Source organism: Mobula birostris, chromosome 25, assembly GCF_030028105.1.
Source record: "Mobula birostris isolate sMobBir1 chromosome 25, sMobBir1.hap1, whole genome shotgun sequence".
In the NCBI taxonomy this organism is placed as follows: Eukaryota; Metazoa; Chordata; class Chondrichthyes; order Myliobatiformes; family Myliobatidae; genus Mobula; species Mobula birostris.
The window spans coordinates 38,034,860-38,049,870 of NC_092394.1; the positions used below are offsets into that span (position 1 = coordinate 38,034,860).

General features: G+C 38.3%; 1 protein-coding gene across 6 annotated transcripts in view; it reads left to right on the plus strand.

Moving 5' to 3' along the window:
* mtmr4 (myotubularin related protein 4) overlaps positions 1 to 15,011 on the plus strand; it is a 121,248-nt gene that overhangs the window by 16,163 nt on the left and 90,074 nt on the right. For 4 of the 6 annotated variants that reach the window (XM_072243731.1, XM_072243737.1, XM_072243734.1 and 1 more), the window contains one exon: positions 14,906 to 14,975. In XM_072243731.1, the coding sequence (XP_072099832.1) occupies positions 14,961 to 14,975 (15 nt within the window). In that variant the 5' untranslated portion in view covers positions 14,906 to 14,960. Of the gene's footprint in view, positions 1 to 8,425; positions 8,445 to 8,817; positions 8,938 to 14,905; positions 14,976 to 15,011 lie in introns of those variants that run through there. The other 2 variants (XM_072243736.1, XM_072243732.1) reach the window with 2 other exon arrangements.

Here is a 15,011-nt window from a genome sequence, read left to right on the forward strand (position 1 = left end):
AGGATACTCCTACAGTAAATGACATACTAGCTAATACATCGTTGTAAATTGTCCTGTGATTAGACTAGTGTTAACTAGGTGGGTTGCTGGGTGCTGCGATTTACAGGCGCTGTTGAGCCAGAAGGGCTTGTTCCTCACTGTATCTCTAAAATAAAAATAAAGATGCCACTGAGAGTATAAAGTAAAATACTCAGCACTTTGTCAGGCAATTCATAGGAGATGATGAATGATAGAGAAGTTCACTAGTACATTGTAATAAAAATTGTAGCCAGGTCTGCATCACTTGTGTTCTGGAGGTGATGCATAGATTTCTAACAACCACTGTTAACATGTTGACATGGTGGCTGATGGTGTAGATTTCTACTTCAATGAGTGCCCAGACCATGGTCATTTAAAATTCCTCTCTCAGTGCATTTATGGGCCATTCCTTTTAGATCTTGTTATAAACCAGTGTTAGCTCTCTCCACTGCTATTCAGCAACAGTGATGCCTTGTGGGACCACAATGCAATTATCAGGGAGCAGATGGAGTTGGTTTGTGATAGTAATGTGACCTATTTAAAACAGCATTCTGTACTCAATTGCCTGTCCAGTTCAGTGAGAGGTCTAATAACATAGCAGAGTTAGAAAATCTAGTTTTCACTCCAGAACATTGAGATTTCTAAACAAAAGCTCTCTTGTTCCACCCTTGTAAGTTCAGTTTCCATCTTCTAAGTTTGTCATTACTCCTGGTGGGCTGCAGCACTTCGAAACTAGTCCTTCTGGGGAAAAGTTCATCATGGCCATCCAGCACAATTGCATGCTTCTGTATTCTGTGACGCAAGCTTTCTTCAGTTTTCTTAATGCTGATGGAGCATAGTATAATCATGAAACTCTGAAACAAACTGTGCAAGAGAATGTGTGGCTGCATTACCTGTACTGCAGTTCCTTCGAATTCAAAATATCTGATTTGGTCATTGAGTATGGTTAATCTCCATGTTGCATTGGCATTAGGTATTCATCATAATGACGGTAAGAAAATGTTCTTGCTTTTGAAGGTAGCTCTGTGGTTGATGTCTGCCCAGTGCCTGTTGATTGGGTGGAGGTCTTCCATTACATGAGGCACTGAAATTTAACTACAGTCATTTGTGTACTAAGTCTTGGTACTTGGCTTCTGTCCAATGATGAGGTGAGGTTTCCATCAGGAATGGTCATGCATTGTTTGCACATTGATAACTATGTCCATGAAGCTCCAGTTATTACTACAGAAGTAAGTGACACTTAAGGCTTTTGTTGTTCCGTAAGAAACCCATGCCACTGTGTCTGATCCCTTGGCGTTGGAATAAATACTTCTGAGATCAAATCCTGCAATTCAAAGAACTGCAAGTTGCCACAATAGCATTAATTCCAGTGTTTCATCATTCTTGAGACCTTTTGTTTGGAAAATGGCAGGCACTTTGATGTTAGTGATACCTAATAGTATCTCTCCTATTGAGAGAGAACCTATAAATGCAACCTTGATTACAAGATTCTGCTCTTGCTTTCCTTACTTGATATTGAGCATCCTATGTCTGGTTTGAGTAGACTTTTTATACAAATCTAATAAAGATTTTCTATTTTCTGTGGTGGAAAACAGTTTGAGGAAAGTGCTTCTCCTAGTCTGTAGTGCATTAGTGATCCGAATCATGTTACAATGAGCAACCGACTTCAAAGGTCAGCTGTCTGGAGCATTTCCAAAAATGAGAAAGTTGAATATGATGGTAACCTTGACATTGATTGGCCAAACAATCCAGGCATGGGTGTAAGGCTGCACTTAAAGCCACTAGTCTTGGATCTCTCTGAATGCCATTTGTAAATCTTGGCATTTTGGTGACATCCCTTTTCAGGGATATTGTAATTGTGTAGATCCCTGTAGATTCTAGAGGTGAAAGGAGACTTGTGAACCTTTTAATTCCCTTGGGGTTCCAGTCCATGTCTGTATCTGGCCTGGTTTCAAATCTTGTAGCTGCATTGCATGTATCCATTTGTGAATATTTTCCAAATTCTCAAATGGAAGAGGAACTCTAGTCTTAATGGTGTTATTTAGTCGTAGCTAATGGAATGAGCATCCAGCCTTAAGTTTTCTAAATAGCACTTTAAACTAGGCAGCTGCAGGGAAAAAATGTGGCTATGAAAAATCTGAATAACCCATGATAAGTGGGCAGTTTTTTGGGGGGGATGTGGGGGGAGAAAAGGTCCATGCCCACCAATCTTGCAAATAAATGTTGCATAACAATGACCTTAAAAGTGTGGCTCCAGTAGAGAAATACATCAAGTATGCGGAAGCTTGTTCCATGTCAAAATACTCAGTTGTGTTTCCAATGATGTAAAATGACTCCAGAATGGGTGTTATTCTAAGAAAAGTCAATACTCGTTTGCAAAATGCTAGGAGGAAAAACAATGGTTATTGAACATCTAGACCTGTCTCCCTGTTGTAGCTGTCTACGCTGCTGTTTTAAGTTGTTTTTTTAATGTTTGTTTCTGTCCATATGATCACTTGTCAGTACACCATAAAAGATCATTTGGTGGTTTTGTGACCTGATGAGAACACCATACTTGGTAGTTTCAATACGACAGTCATCAGTGATCAATTTCAGAAGGCACACTAGACAGAATTTAACTAGTAGGGCATGAAATACCATGCAATATTAGTATGTTCTATAATCAGATTCTAATTTCATTTGCTAGCCATTGACTATAATGGAGTATGGACCACTCTGTCCATTGGTACAAGGTGCAGCTCATGGTGAAGTAATGAAATGTTTATTCCTACAGACTTGTTTTAAGATTCTTCCAATAAAAGATAAATTGTCATGCTGTAAGGAAAAATGTTTTGAAAATCTCTAAAACAATAATAGTGTTTAAGGCAAATGTATTATACAATTCTTCAAACTTCTAGTTATAATTTGAATAGATGCTATAAACACTATTTCCTGTTTTTAGTCTTTTGATATTGTTCTCATGAACTTGAACCTTTATGCCTATTTAAAGTCGGCTGTGGTCCAGATATTCTAGTTAATCAGAATCAGATGTAATATCACCAACATATGTTGTAAAATTTGTTAATTTCTGTCCTACTGAGCAACAAATTATTAATTTTTAAAATGTCAGTACCTGTGAAAAGTACCTAGTATTGAACTTGTTTGCAGTACAAGAGCTGAATTATTTTAATATTCAAAATCAAAGATTTGGCAGCCTCTTCAAATATCATTGTGATTGAAAGTAATTGCCAGCTCAGCTTGCTATTGTTAGATAATTTTGTGTCTGAGTTGTTCTGGTAACCTAGCCTGTAAAGAAAATGCATCTGAAGTGATTAGCTCTATGAAAATCAATGTAAAATGAATCTTGTAGGTAAGAAACGCACCCTAAGAAACTATGCATTGAATGCAAGTAGCGTGTTTTTACTTGAATCGTGGGTTAAACACAATTGCGGTTTCACAATGATTGCGGTTTCACAATGATTGAAGGGTTTTACTTAGACAAATAGTAAATTAAAGTGCAGCAATTGAGTTTAAATATTTAGAATAATCACCATCATCTGTCGTGCTCTTGTTTATAACATTTGCAATAGTTTTTGTATTTAGCACTTATAGCATTTCATTAGTTGTCTGCAGTCATTCTCACAATCACAGTTCTCCCCCACCCACACATTGGGATTGTGGTATTGGGCACTAATGTTGTGTCCTTGCCTGTGGATACTTCAGTGCTCCTTTTTGTAATTATAATGGTTTTTCCATGTACAGCACCTGTAATGCTTCTAAAGTACTCATATTTCTAAATGGAGCTTATTGTTGGCTCTTAGTGGGCAGGCCACATTTCCTCACAGATGCTCTGCTCATCAGATGGTGACAAAGGAAACAGTAATATGATGTTCACAAAGCCATTGGGGGGGGGAAGGAGTATTAATTGTCCCTAGCTTGTGGAGCCCATGACTGCTAAAAGTGAAAAAGAGCTTTCATGATCTTTGTAGCACACAGAGAATCATAAACATCAGGAGAAACGTAACACTATCTGCCTCGCAAAACATCCATCGCCTCATTTTGGTCTGATTTGCTGTGCCAGTATTGACTGAAAAGGAATTTTCCCACTTTTCCAGTTCTAATAAGCATCATCAATCTGAAGCACAATGTTGGAGGAACTATTAGGGTAAGGGGTTTAGATGGGGCGGAACTGTTCTTAACTCAATATGGATGGTCAATGAGAGGAGGAGCCGTACTGGATCTGGTGTTTGGATAATGAGCTTGGCCAAGTGACTGACCAGTGGGTGAGCAGTTTGGGAACAGTGACTACAGCTCCTTAACTTTCAGGATAGCTAAAGATGAGCATAGGAATGGGCCTTGTGGGAGAGTTTTAAATCTGAGTAGGGCAAATTACGAGGGCATTTGGCAGGGACTGAGAAGAGTTAATTGTGGGAACACTTTTTTTTCCTCTGGCAAGTCCACATCAGACATGTGGAGGATATTTAAAGATCAATTGCACATAGTACAGGGAAGGCATGTTCCTGTTGGAAGGGCAGGATGGAAAGATAAGAGAACCTTGATCTCTAGAGTGGCAATGAATTTTTTTTTTCAAGGAAAAGTGTGTAAAGCTTTGGGAGTCAGAATCAAATGAAGTGGGTGAGGAGTATAAAGAAGTCAGAAAAGAACTAAAGGGAATTAGGAAAGCCAGGAGGGGCAATGAAAAGTCTTTGGCAAGTAGGATTAAGGTGAATCCCAAGGTATTCTATATATGCATCAAGAGTAAAAGGATAACTGGGGAGAGGATTGGACCACTCGAGGATAAAGGGGGAACCCATTTGTTTGGATGTGGAGAATGTGAGAGGTACATAATGAGTACTTTGCTTCAGTATTTACCAAGGGGAAAGGATGTGGAGGACCAGGAGATCAGTACTGAGTGTATAAATATGTTGGGGGGTTTAGAGGTCAAGGATTAAGAAGTGTTGGGTCTCCTAATGAATGTTAAGGTGGATGAATCCCCAGGGCCTGATGGGATTTACTTCATGTTATTGGAGGAGCTGGGGCCTTGACCCAGTATCTTCATGTTTTCTAGCCAGGTGAGGTCCCAGAGGACTGAGGAGTGGCTAATGTTGTACTTCTGTTTAAGAAGGGAACAAGGGAGAATGTTCCCTGCTCTACCTGCTTTACACCCATGAATGTGTGGCTCCAACATGTACAAGTTTGCTGATGTCACTGTTGGTTGTATCAAAGGGGTTGATGAGTCAGCATAAAGGAGGGAGTTTGAAAACTTGGCTGAGTGGTATAATAACAACAACCTCTCACTCAATGTCAATTAGAACAAGTAACTGATTGGTTTCTTTCTCCTGAAGTCTACAGAGGTCCATGAGCCAGTAACCATAGGTGGATCAGAGGTGGAGAGGGTCAGTAACTTTAAATTCCTGGGTGTCACTATCTGAGGACCTGTCCTGGACCAATAATGTAAATATAATTGCAAAGAAAGCATGGCAGCACCTTTACTTCCTCAGGAGTCTGTGGAGGTTCGGCATGTCATCAAAAACCTTGGCAAACTTCTATAGATGTGTTGTAGAAAGTGTGCTGACTGGCTGTATTATGGCCTGGTATGGGAACACTAATGCCTTTGAGTGGAAAATCCTAGAAAGAGGTAATGAATTTGGCCTAGTACATCACAGTTAGAGCCCTCCCAACCATTGAGCACATCTACATGAAATGTTGCCATAGAAAAGCAGCATCAATCATCAAAGATCCTCACTACCCAGGCCATGCTCTTTTCTCACTACTATCATCAGGTAGAAGATACAAGAGCCTCAGGACTCACACCACCAGGTTCAAGAACAGTTACTACCCCTCAACTATCAGGCTTTTGGGCAAAAGGGGATAGCTACACTCAGTTGTACTGTTATTTCATGCTTGTTATTTCATGCTTGTTATTTCATGCTTGTTATTTATTGCTTGTTATTTATTGCTATTTATTTCTGCATTTATGCGGTTTGTCCATTGATACTGTTTACAGTTACTGTTCTATAGATTTGCTAAGTATGCCTGCAGAAAAAGAATCTCATGATTTTATGTGGTGATGTGGTGACTGATAAATTTTACTTTGAAATAATTAGGGAGAGTCGGCATAGCATTGCTTTGTGTGGGGCAGGTTGTGTCTTACACTCAGCGATTCAGGAACAGCTTCTTCCCCTCTGCTATCCGATTCCTGAATAGACTTTGAAGCTTTGGACACTACCTCACTTTTTTAATATACAGTATTTCTGTTTTTACTTTAAATAATTATTCAATATATGTAATAGATTTTATTAATTTTTTTTCTCTGCTAGATTATGTATTGCATTGAACTGCTGCTAAGTTAACAAATTTCATGTCACATGCCAGTGGTGATAAACCTGATTCTGATTGAGTTCTTGACAGGTTGACAAGAGATTGAATGAGGGTAGGGCAGTGAATGTAAGGCCATCAGTAAGGCAGTTGACAAAGTTGCTCATGGGAGCCTAATCCAGAAGGTTAAGATGTATGGGGTTCACAGCAAATTAGCTGTTTGGATTGAGAACGAGGCTTGCACATAGAAGACAATGTAGTGGTTGAAGGGACTTATTTAAGCTGGAGGTATGTAATTAGTGGAGTTCCACAGGGATCTGTGCTGGAATCTCTGCTGTTTGTGATGTATATAAATGACCCAGATGAAAATGGAGATGGGTTGGTGAGTAAAAATACGGTGCAATATAGATCAGTTACAATTATGAGCAGAGAAGTGGCAGATGGAATGTTAACCCAGATAAATGAGGTGTTGCACTCCCAACCATAAGGCAAGTGCTAGGAGACAGTACACTTTTAAAGGGCAAGATCCTTAACAGTGTTGCTGTGCAGAGAGATCTTGGGATCCAAGTTCATAGCTCCTTCAAAGTGGCTACACAGGATGATAAGGTGGTTAAGAAGGCTGATGGAATGCTTGCTTTTATTAGTCGAGGCATTGAGTTCCAAAGTCAAGAGGTTCTGTTGCAACTTTTTAAAACTTTTTAGGCCATATCTGGAGTATTGCACACTATTCCGCTCACCCCACTATAGAAAGGATGTTGAGACTTTGGAGAGGGGGCAGAAGAAGTTTACCAGGATGCAGCCTGGTTTCGACATGTGATATCATGAGAGGCTGGATAAACTTGGGCTGTTTTCTCTGGAGCACTAGAGGCTGAGGGCAGATCTGATAGAAGTTTGTAAGATTGAGGACATAGATAGAATAGACAGCGAGTATCTGTTTCCCAGGGTTGAAATGCCTAACACCAGAGGGTATGAATTGAAGGTGAGGGGGGTAGGTTCAAGAGGATGTGAGGAATAAGTTTTTTTTTACTCAGAGTTGTGGATACCTGGAATGCACTGCTGGTATGATGGTACAGGCAAATACATTAGAGGTTTTTAGGAGCCATTTGGATTGGCAATGGATGTAAGGAAGATGGTGGAATATTGACACTGTTGAGTTAGGAGGGATTAGTGTTTAGATCTTCTGATTTGCTTTTTAGCTGGTCAGCAGAACATTGTGGGGTGAATGGCTTGTTCCTGTCCTGTGCTGTACTGTTCTATGTTGTGTCAGGCAGCATGTGGAAATGAGTAAGCAGTCAAGGTTGCAGTCTGCGAGCCTTCATCAGGACTGGAAAGTAAGGGGGAAGATGCCAGAATGCATTAGCTTTGCTGCTTTTGTCACGTGCTGATTAACCTACTGAGTATTCCTGACCTTTCCAGTTTTTATTTCTGATCTCTTGGATCTGCAGTTTCTTTATTGCCAGATGAGCTGATCATGGTTGTCTTCTCCAGGACACCAAATTGTTTTCTCTTTACCTATATGTAACTCACATTGTGGACTCCCTTGTCCAGTCTATCCTCACCTTCCAAGAGTTTTTATTCATTTAGGAGGTCATTTTGTTCATTATACGAACTTCAATTTCGCTTATTTTTATGCCTTTGTTTCTGCATTAACTCTCAGTATTTCTGAAATGCTGCATTCAACAGCTGCCCAATCAACTTGTTAATAAATTTCACTGAACCTCTCACTTTGTAAAATTTCAGAACTCAGCCAAATTTTTTTTTGTTAACCCAGTGATAATTTATTTGGGGAACTGGAATTTTGTTATTGGAGTAGTAGGGAATTATTTGCTAAACTGTTATTGAATAAGAGTTTAATATTGGTCATAAATGAAGGACAGGTGACATGGCTGCAAGTGCAGAGCTGTCATGGACCTATATTCAGAAAATAAAAAGCAGATTTGTCCAAAATCACTTTCACCAACTTCATTTAAATAATTTGTATTTAAGTGGTTTGGCTGAACGTGGCGGGAGGGATCGAGGTTTGTGGGACTCGGTGTTTGTTGCCTGCTGTTTGGTGTGCAGATATCCTGATGACAGGGATAAGATTTGAAATGGGGATGTCATTTCGTCGTGCCACCGATTACGTTCAGGTATGACTTGAAAGTGGATTGCGAATCGGCGGTGTCGATCCGGTCAATGGAACTACTGTAACACGTTGCCCAGTCAAAAGTTGCTACCTTGTTTTTGAACGGAGAGGTTTTGGCGGTGCCGGGAAGTTTTCTGAAGCTCTGGATTCACATTTGAGTAAAATATTCGACATCTTAATGTTTAAAGGTGCATTTCACGGTTGGAATGAACCCGATGCTAGAGGTTTAAATTTTGACCCTCGTTTGATCCAAATGTTTGTTAGTTTGAAGAAATTGGTATGTACCCGTGGACTTGCAGAGGATCCATCCTGGCCACGTCTCTCACGTTCTGTTCGTGTATGTAGGACACGTCGTTTTGGAATAGGGAGTTGACACGTTCTGCGATATACAGCTACGCCTGCTTGTGTCTGCGTGATAGGCATTGCAGTTAAAATACTTCGGAAAGTAACACTTGAGCTGGTTAAACCTGAGCAATTTCACTGACACCGATTGTTCGGTGAGTTTGAAAGATACCGATAGTGTAACATTTGTCTGTATAAACTATAAAATGTAAATGTATACATATAGTTGGTGCAAGATCTTAAATCGGAGTGCGTTTATTTGCGTTAATTGGTGGCTGTGAATAGTATTCCGAAAGTCTGCAAAAACATTTCTGGTCGTTCGAGATTTGGTCGCTTGCATGAAACAGCGTTAACATTATAGTGCACATAAACGGAGAAGCCACATCAGTTATATTGTGGAACCCGAGTTGGATTTATGGGAAAAGGGAAATATTTAAATTCGTAGCTAACTTTAAATTAGTGGAATGTCTTTAAACTCTTAGTACTGATGAAAGAATTTTCACAGGAACTTCATTTTTAAAATCATAAGTGAGGAGGAGGAACAGATATTTTTACTTAAGTGATCTAGTTGAAACTCAACTCGATTCAACAGCCAGATAACGGCAAATATGTGTTTTAAGAAAAAACGAAATGTTGTGATATGGGCACATAAAATTGCCTCTAATTTTTCAGAGCATGATTTTAATTCTAGCTGACATGGAATTAGGGTTGTCATAGGCATAGTAGAAGTAAGTTATGGAAAAAGTGGCACATCTGGTCTAGTGTGCCAGACTACTATGGTGTGAAAATCTCTAGTTTGGCCCCAATTTCCATGGAAGAAAGCTCCTACAATGTTGATCAACGCTAATTTGAGTTTCTGAATGACTCAATACAGTAATTGCTTATGATCTCACATGTACAAAGAACAATTAACTTTCTATGCCTTTTGAATCTATTTCTGTGAAAAGGGCTACACTATCAAGCACTAGGAAGGTGCAAGTTAGATTAAAAGTTAAGGTAACCTTACCCCAACTGCAGAAGTGCAATTAGTTCAACAGAAAGCTATACAGGCTGAGTACCCTTTACCTGAAATGCTTGGGGCTGGAAGTATTTCAGATTTTAGAATATATAATGAGATAGTTTGGGATTGCCATCATTTCTGACTCTGAATTTATGTGTTACTGATAAACAGCCTTTGGTGAATCTTTGACTGTATGTAATGATCTGGAGCACTGACTAGTTTGCAATAAAAGAATCCTTTCGGTCTATGCACTGTAGATATAGTTTGGTTAATCATTAATTGTAATAAAGCTTGTGACAAGGGTGTAGTCTATGTCATAATAAACTCTGATTTGTTTCAAATAAATCATAATCTTTGCTTCCCCTTGTGCTAGTATTGTAAATATGTTTATCTCAAAAGTTAGTTTATTGTCATGTGCACATGTATGCACAGGTGCAATGAAAACTGCACTATTTCAGGTACAGCATACATGCAACATTCACAAAGAAAAAATATAAATTTTGTGATTTTTACACAAAAACTAATTTTAGAATGAAAGCAAGTCAACTTAGTGTAAAGAGGTCAAAGTGTTCATAGTGTTGCTAAATAGTGATTAGGGTTGTAGCAGTTGGTTCAACGGTGGACTGGTTGGAGGGAAGCTGTTCTTTAAACCGGCTGTATGGGACTTCAGGTTTCCGTATGTCTTGCTTGATGATAACTGAGAAGATGACATGACCCAATGGTGGAGATCTTTGATAGATGTAGATACCAATGGTGGGGAGGGATATGCTAGTGATGTATTGGGCAGTGTCCACTACTGTCTGCAGCTTGTGTTGCTATGCATTCAAATTGCCATCCCAGATCATGAAACAACTCATCAAGATACTCTTGACAGTCCATCTGTAGAATGTTTGGTGACAAGTTGAGCCGCCTTAAATTTCTGAGAAAGTTAGGATGTTGGAGCGCCTTCCTCTTGATCTAGTATAATTTGCATTGCACTGCCAATCTTTTATATCAGTCTTAAAATATCTGTAATTGAGGTTAATTTGAATTGGCTTCATCCACAATAAAACAATCTCAAAAATAATGGGACTTTGATCACACAGTATTATAGCATATTTTTTATTTGCTGACTTTGTGATGGTAGTTGAGGGATGCCCAGTCAGAAGCCATTAACATTTGTATTTATTTCAAGATAGAGCTCGGTAACAGACCCTTCCTCAATCCCATGCCACCCAATTAACCTATTAACTTTTATATCTTTGGAATGTGGGAAGAAACCTGAGCACCCAGAGGAAACTCACATTGTCATGGGGAGAGTGTAGAGGCAGCAACAGGAGTGAACCAGGGCTGCTGGTACATACTGTAATAGTGCCAGCACTAACTGCTACGCTACCATGTTGCACTACAATGGCAAATGTCTCCAAGGCAAGCCATGCTCGTGGCTTATCTTTGTCACTGCATTGTGGGCCTCAATGTCCTAGGATTATTTTTGATTGTGTAGTTCTCTAGGAAGTGTACATTTTGATTCCTTAACTCTGTATTGCTGGTGTTCTACAATCGGGTGACAATTCAGGTGAATTTGATTGTGTTATCAAAAGAAAAATAAATCTGAGTTACAAGTGTCAGTGGACAAAAGCATTACATTACATTGCAAAGCAAAAAAAAACATTTTTGCCCAGAAATAACTGTAAAGCCATTAACCCTTGTTCAGTGATTGCATCTATATGCATTACAATGCTTCCAAAAGTTTTCAATCATTATTTTAACTTGGAATTTTCCAAATATATATCACTTTGTAAAGCAGTTGCCTGTCAAGAATTTTGTCCATTTGGATTCTACATCTTTAGAACTGACTTAAGGTAAGGGTTTGTTGGTATTATTAATCCAACTAAGCGTCTTTTGATGAACTCTCATTAAAAATCAATGATTATGTTTTTTATTTTCTTGTTGCTGAGAATCTTCCTTGCCTTCTGCGTTTGACTGCATGAGTTTAAACATGCATATGTTTAAAATGTAGGGATCAAAGTTGAACGTAGGAGGTGGAATTATGATATCACTGACTCTAGTTAATTTTGTGCTTTCTAGACTGAATTTGGAAATGCAATACTATTCATTCATTTCAGAAAGTTGTTTTATACCAGTGCGAAAGATACTCCATTGTTGAATGCATCCATTGGAACTTTGAGCACTTTCTGAATAAAAACAATTGCAAGGTTTTTGGATGTACTGAGTGTGCCTGGAAGAAAATGAACCTCGGGCTTCTACATGGTGACATGTACTTTGATAATAAATTTATCTTGAACTTTTAAGCTCATGTTCTGATAAACATCCAGATGGATGCTGGCGAGAAAAGATAGTTGGGCTGTTGTTAGCTTGGACAGCTAGAAAATCTTGCTCTTCTATTAGATTTTGGAATGATTCAGTATTTTACTTTAAAACTTTAAATGATGTTATCACTCTTCATGTAATCTACTTCCTGACCACTATTTGTATTTTACTAAGAAGTTTGAAGCCTGGCTACCCAACCCAAGTCAGACATATACAATAAAGTTGTGGTGAGTTCTCTTCAGATCAGGCATATGTTCTGATTTGTTGGATTTGCTAAGTACTTAATAAACATATTTTAAGAATCTTTTTTCTGCCGTTCTCCAAATGCCTTGCAAAGTTATTTCCATGCATTTGAATTAACCCACTCGACCAAAAGTATGTTAGAGATTATTATCTTTGTATTGATGGTCAGGTTAGGTTTGGGGAAAGAAAAGAAAGTCCGGTCAGGCTCTGACTGGTCTAGCAGGTTTTAATGTTGTTCTTGGGCAAAATACAAACTTGAACTGTCCTTGTATTAAGGAACAGATTCATTAAAAACAAAAGATCATATAAAATAACAGTATGTATAGGCCATCTGGTCTGCCTGCTCAGCCAGTCACCAAAGATCTGGTTAACCTACCGAATATCATTATTCCTATCTCTGTGGATTCCTTAAGTATCAAGAAATCTATCATTTTTTTTGAATGAACCCATTAGCTTGGCCTCTATTACCTTGTGGTGTACAGTTACTTTGACAAGCATTATGGAGTTATTTGTATATAAAGCTAAATCATGTTTGTTCTCATAAATCACGAACACCATTTCATTATTCCTCTTTTACATTTTTGTGGTTTTACATTTTTGTGGTTTGCAGTAATTTTTGTCTTGCATTGTGCTGCTACTGCAAAACAGCATATTTCATGGCACATATTAGTGGTAATATACCTGATTATGATTCTTAATAGGTGAAAAGACACTTGTCCAATCATTACTCAGTTAAAATTAGAGCTTTCTATCTTGGAGAAAATTGTTGTGCATTTAGTTGAATTTTAAACTTTAAATGCCTATTACAGTACAATTTTTTATATGACCAAACATTTGGACCTTTATTCTTTAGCTATTACATATACCTGTAGTGTAATACTTGCATTGATATCACACTGTTCCCATCCTCTATCTACTTTCAACTGTATCCAAGCTAATATTGATCACAAAGTATCTTAGGTAAAATAGCAGCCAATTTAGAGACTCAAATCTGATAGGTTGTTATCACACATGAAGTGCTAACTAACTTTTTTGATTAAGAGAGAAATTGAATGTTTGGAACAATTCATCGTAACCATCAAGTGGGAGTTTCTTCTTAATCAAGACAGGCTAAAAGGGAAATCTGAGACTTGTATTTCTGGTCATTATCTAGAAATGTGTGGGCTGTGAGTAAGAACAGCATCTAATCTTAATGAGTTGTGATAGATGGATTAAGGCCACCAAGTTCACAAAGTAGGCTGAAAGCCTGGTTATTATGGAGGGTTACTGACATTTAAGTAACTGTTCATGAACAGCACTGAATGATTGCTAGACTGGTAAGCAAAGGATTTAAAAAAGAAACTAGACAACCTTTAATCTTGAAAGACAGAGAGCTAAAATGGAGATTAAATAAAAACAAAAGAATCACTTTTCTTCCTAGTCACTGTTTTGCAAATATGTACTCAAAAAGGCATTACTATGTAATTGGAGATGTGCGCATGAGTGAAGGATTCCGTGTCCCTCTCATGCAGAGGTGACAGTTTTGCAATTTTAATGTTATAAACAATCAAGTCATGATTGAAATATGTAAAATATACTAAATGTAAGTGGACATGTGAGAGGCAATAGACATTTAAAAAAAATAAAAATCAATCTCAAGGTAGTATATAGTAACATATATGCACTTAGATAAAAACTTTACTTTGAAATAAATGGCGTGAAATTTAAACCAATGCATGTGCTCTGGCAACTAGCATTGACTTGATGGCCTAAGTAAGCTAGGTTGTTACTTTGGAGAGATTAGAATAAAATGGTCATTAAGTTACACATTCTAAAATGTTTGATAGACCTGACCAACTGCTAGTTTGATGCATGCTTTTAAGATCTTTCTGACTTCTCCCTACATTGTCTTGGCCCTTAAGTCTTTAGAAAATTGATTACAGTGCAATGAAATATGTTCCCAGGCATCAAGTGGTTTTGCTGAAGAGTTGAATTACTTCACAGTTGCGTGCTTTATTCTTCTAGATAAGAACACCAGGCTTCGTTACAAGAATGTGGTGTTCTGTTATGGTTGTTGCTGAACATTGTGGCACCTTTTCTTTAAAATACATTAGCCATGGATGAGATACCCGAAAACTGGAATGTGGCTAGTGTGTCTTTATTTAAGAAAGACTGCAAGGTCAAACAAGCAAACTATCAGTCAGTGAGTCTAACATCAGTGGCAAGGAAATTTTTAGAAGGCTTTCTGAGAGACAAGACCTACCAGCATTTGGAAAGGCAAAGATGGTTAGTATGTCTTTACCCATGAGGAAATTCTGACTACGAGTTGAGCTTGAAGTGTGCAGGCTTATTTGGGATACAGTGCAGGGTCTGGGCATTTGATTACTGTACCTAATGGTCATTTGGGGTAGATGTTCTTTTGCTTTATCTTTTGGAGTGGGTCGTGAACCTAGAATATTGTTTGTAGGATGAGAGAACTATTATCTGAACTATAATGGAGGCAGATAGAGGACTGTTAAGATTCATTTATTTGAAAATTAATGGCTGTGCAGATCTGGTGCTAATGAATAACTTTGTTTTCATTCATGTAGGTACCATTACCTGTGAACAAGCAACCACAGATTTCTTAACAACGTAACTGAGACCATGGGGACAGAGACTGTAAGTTCTGGATGATCTAAATTTGATTTTCCTAGT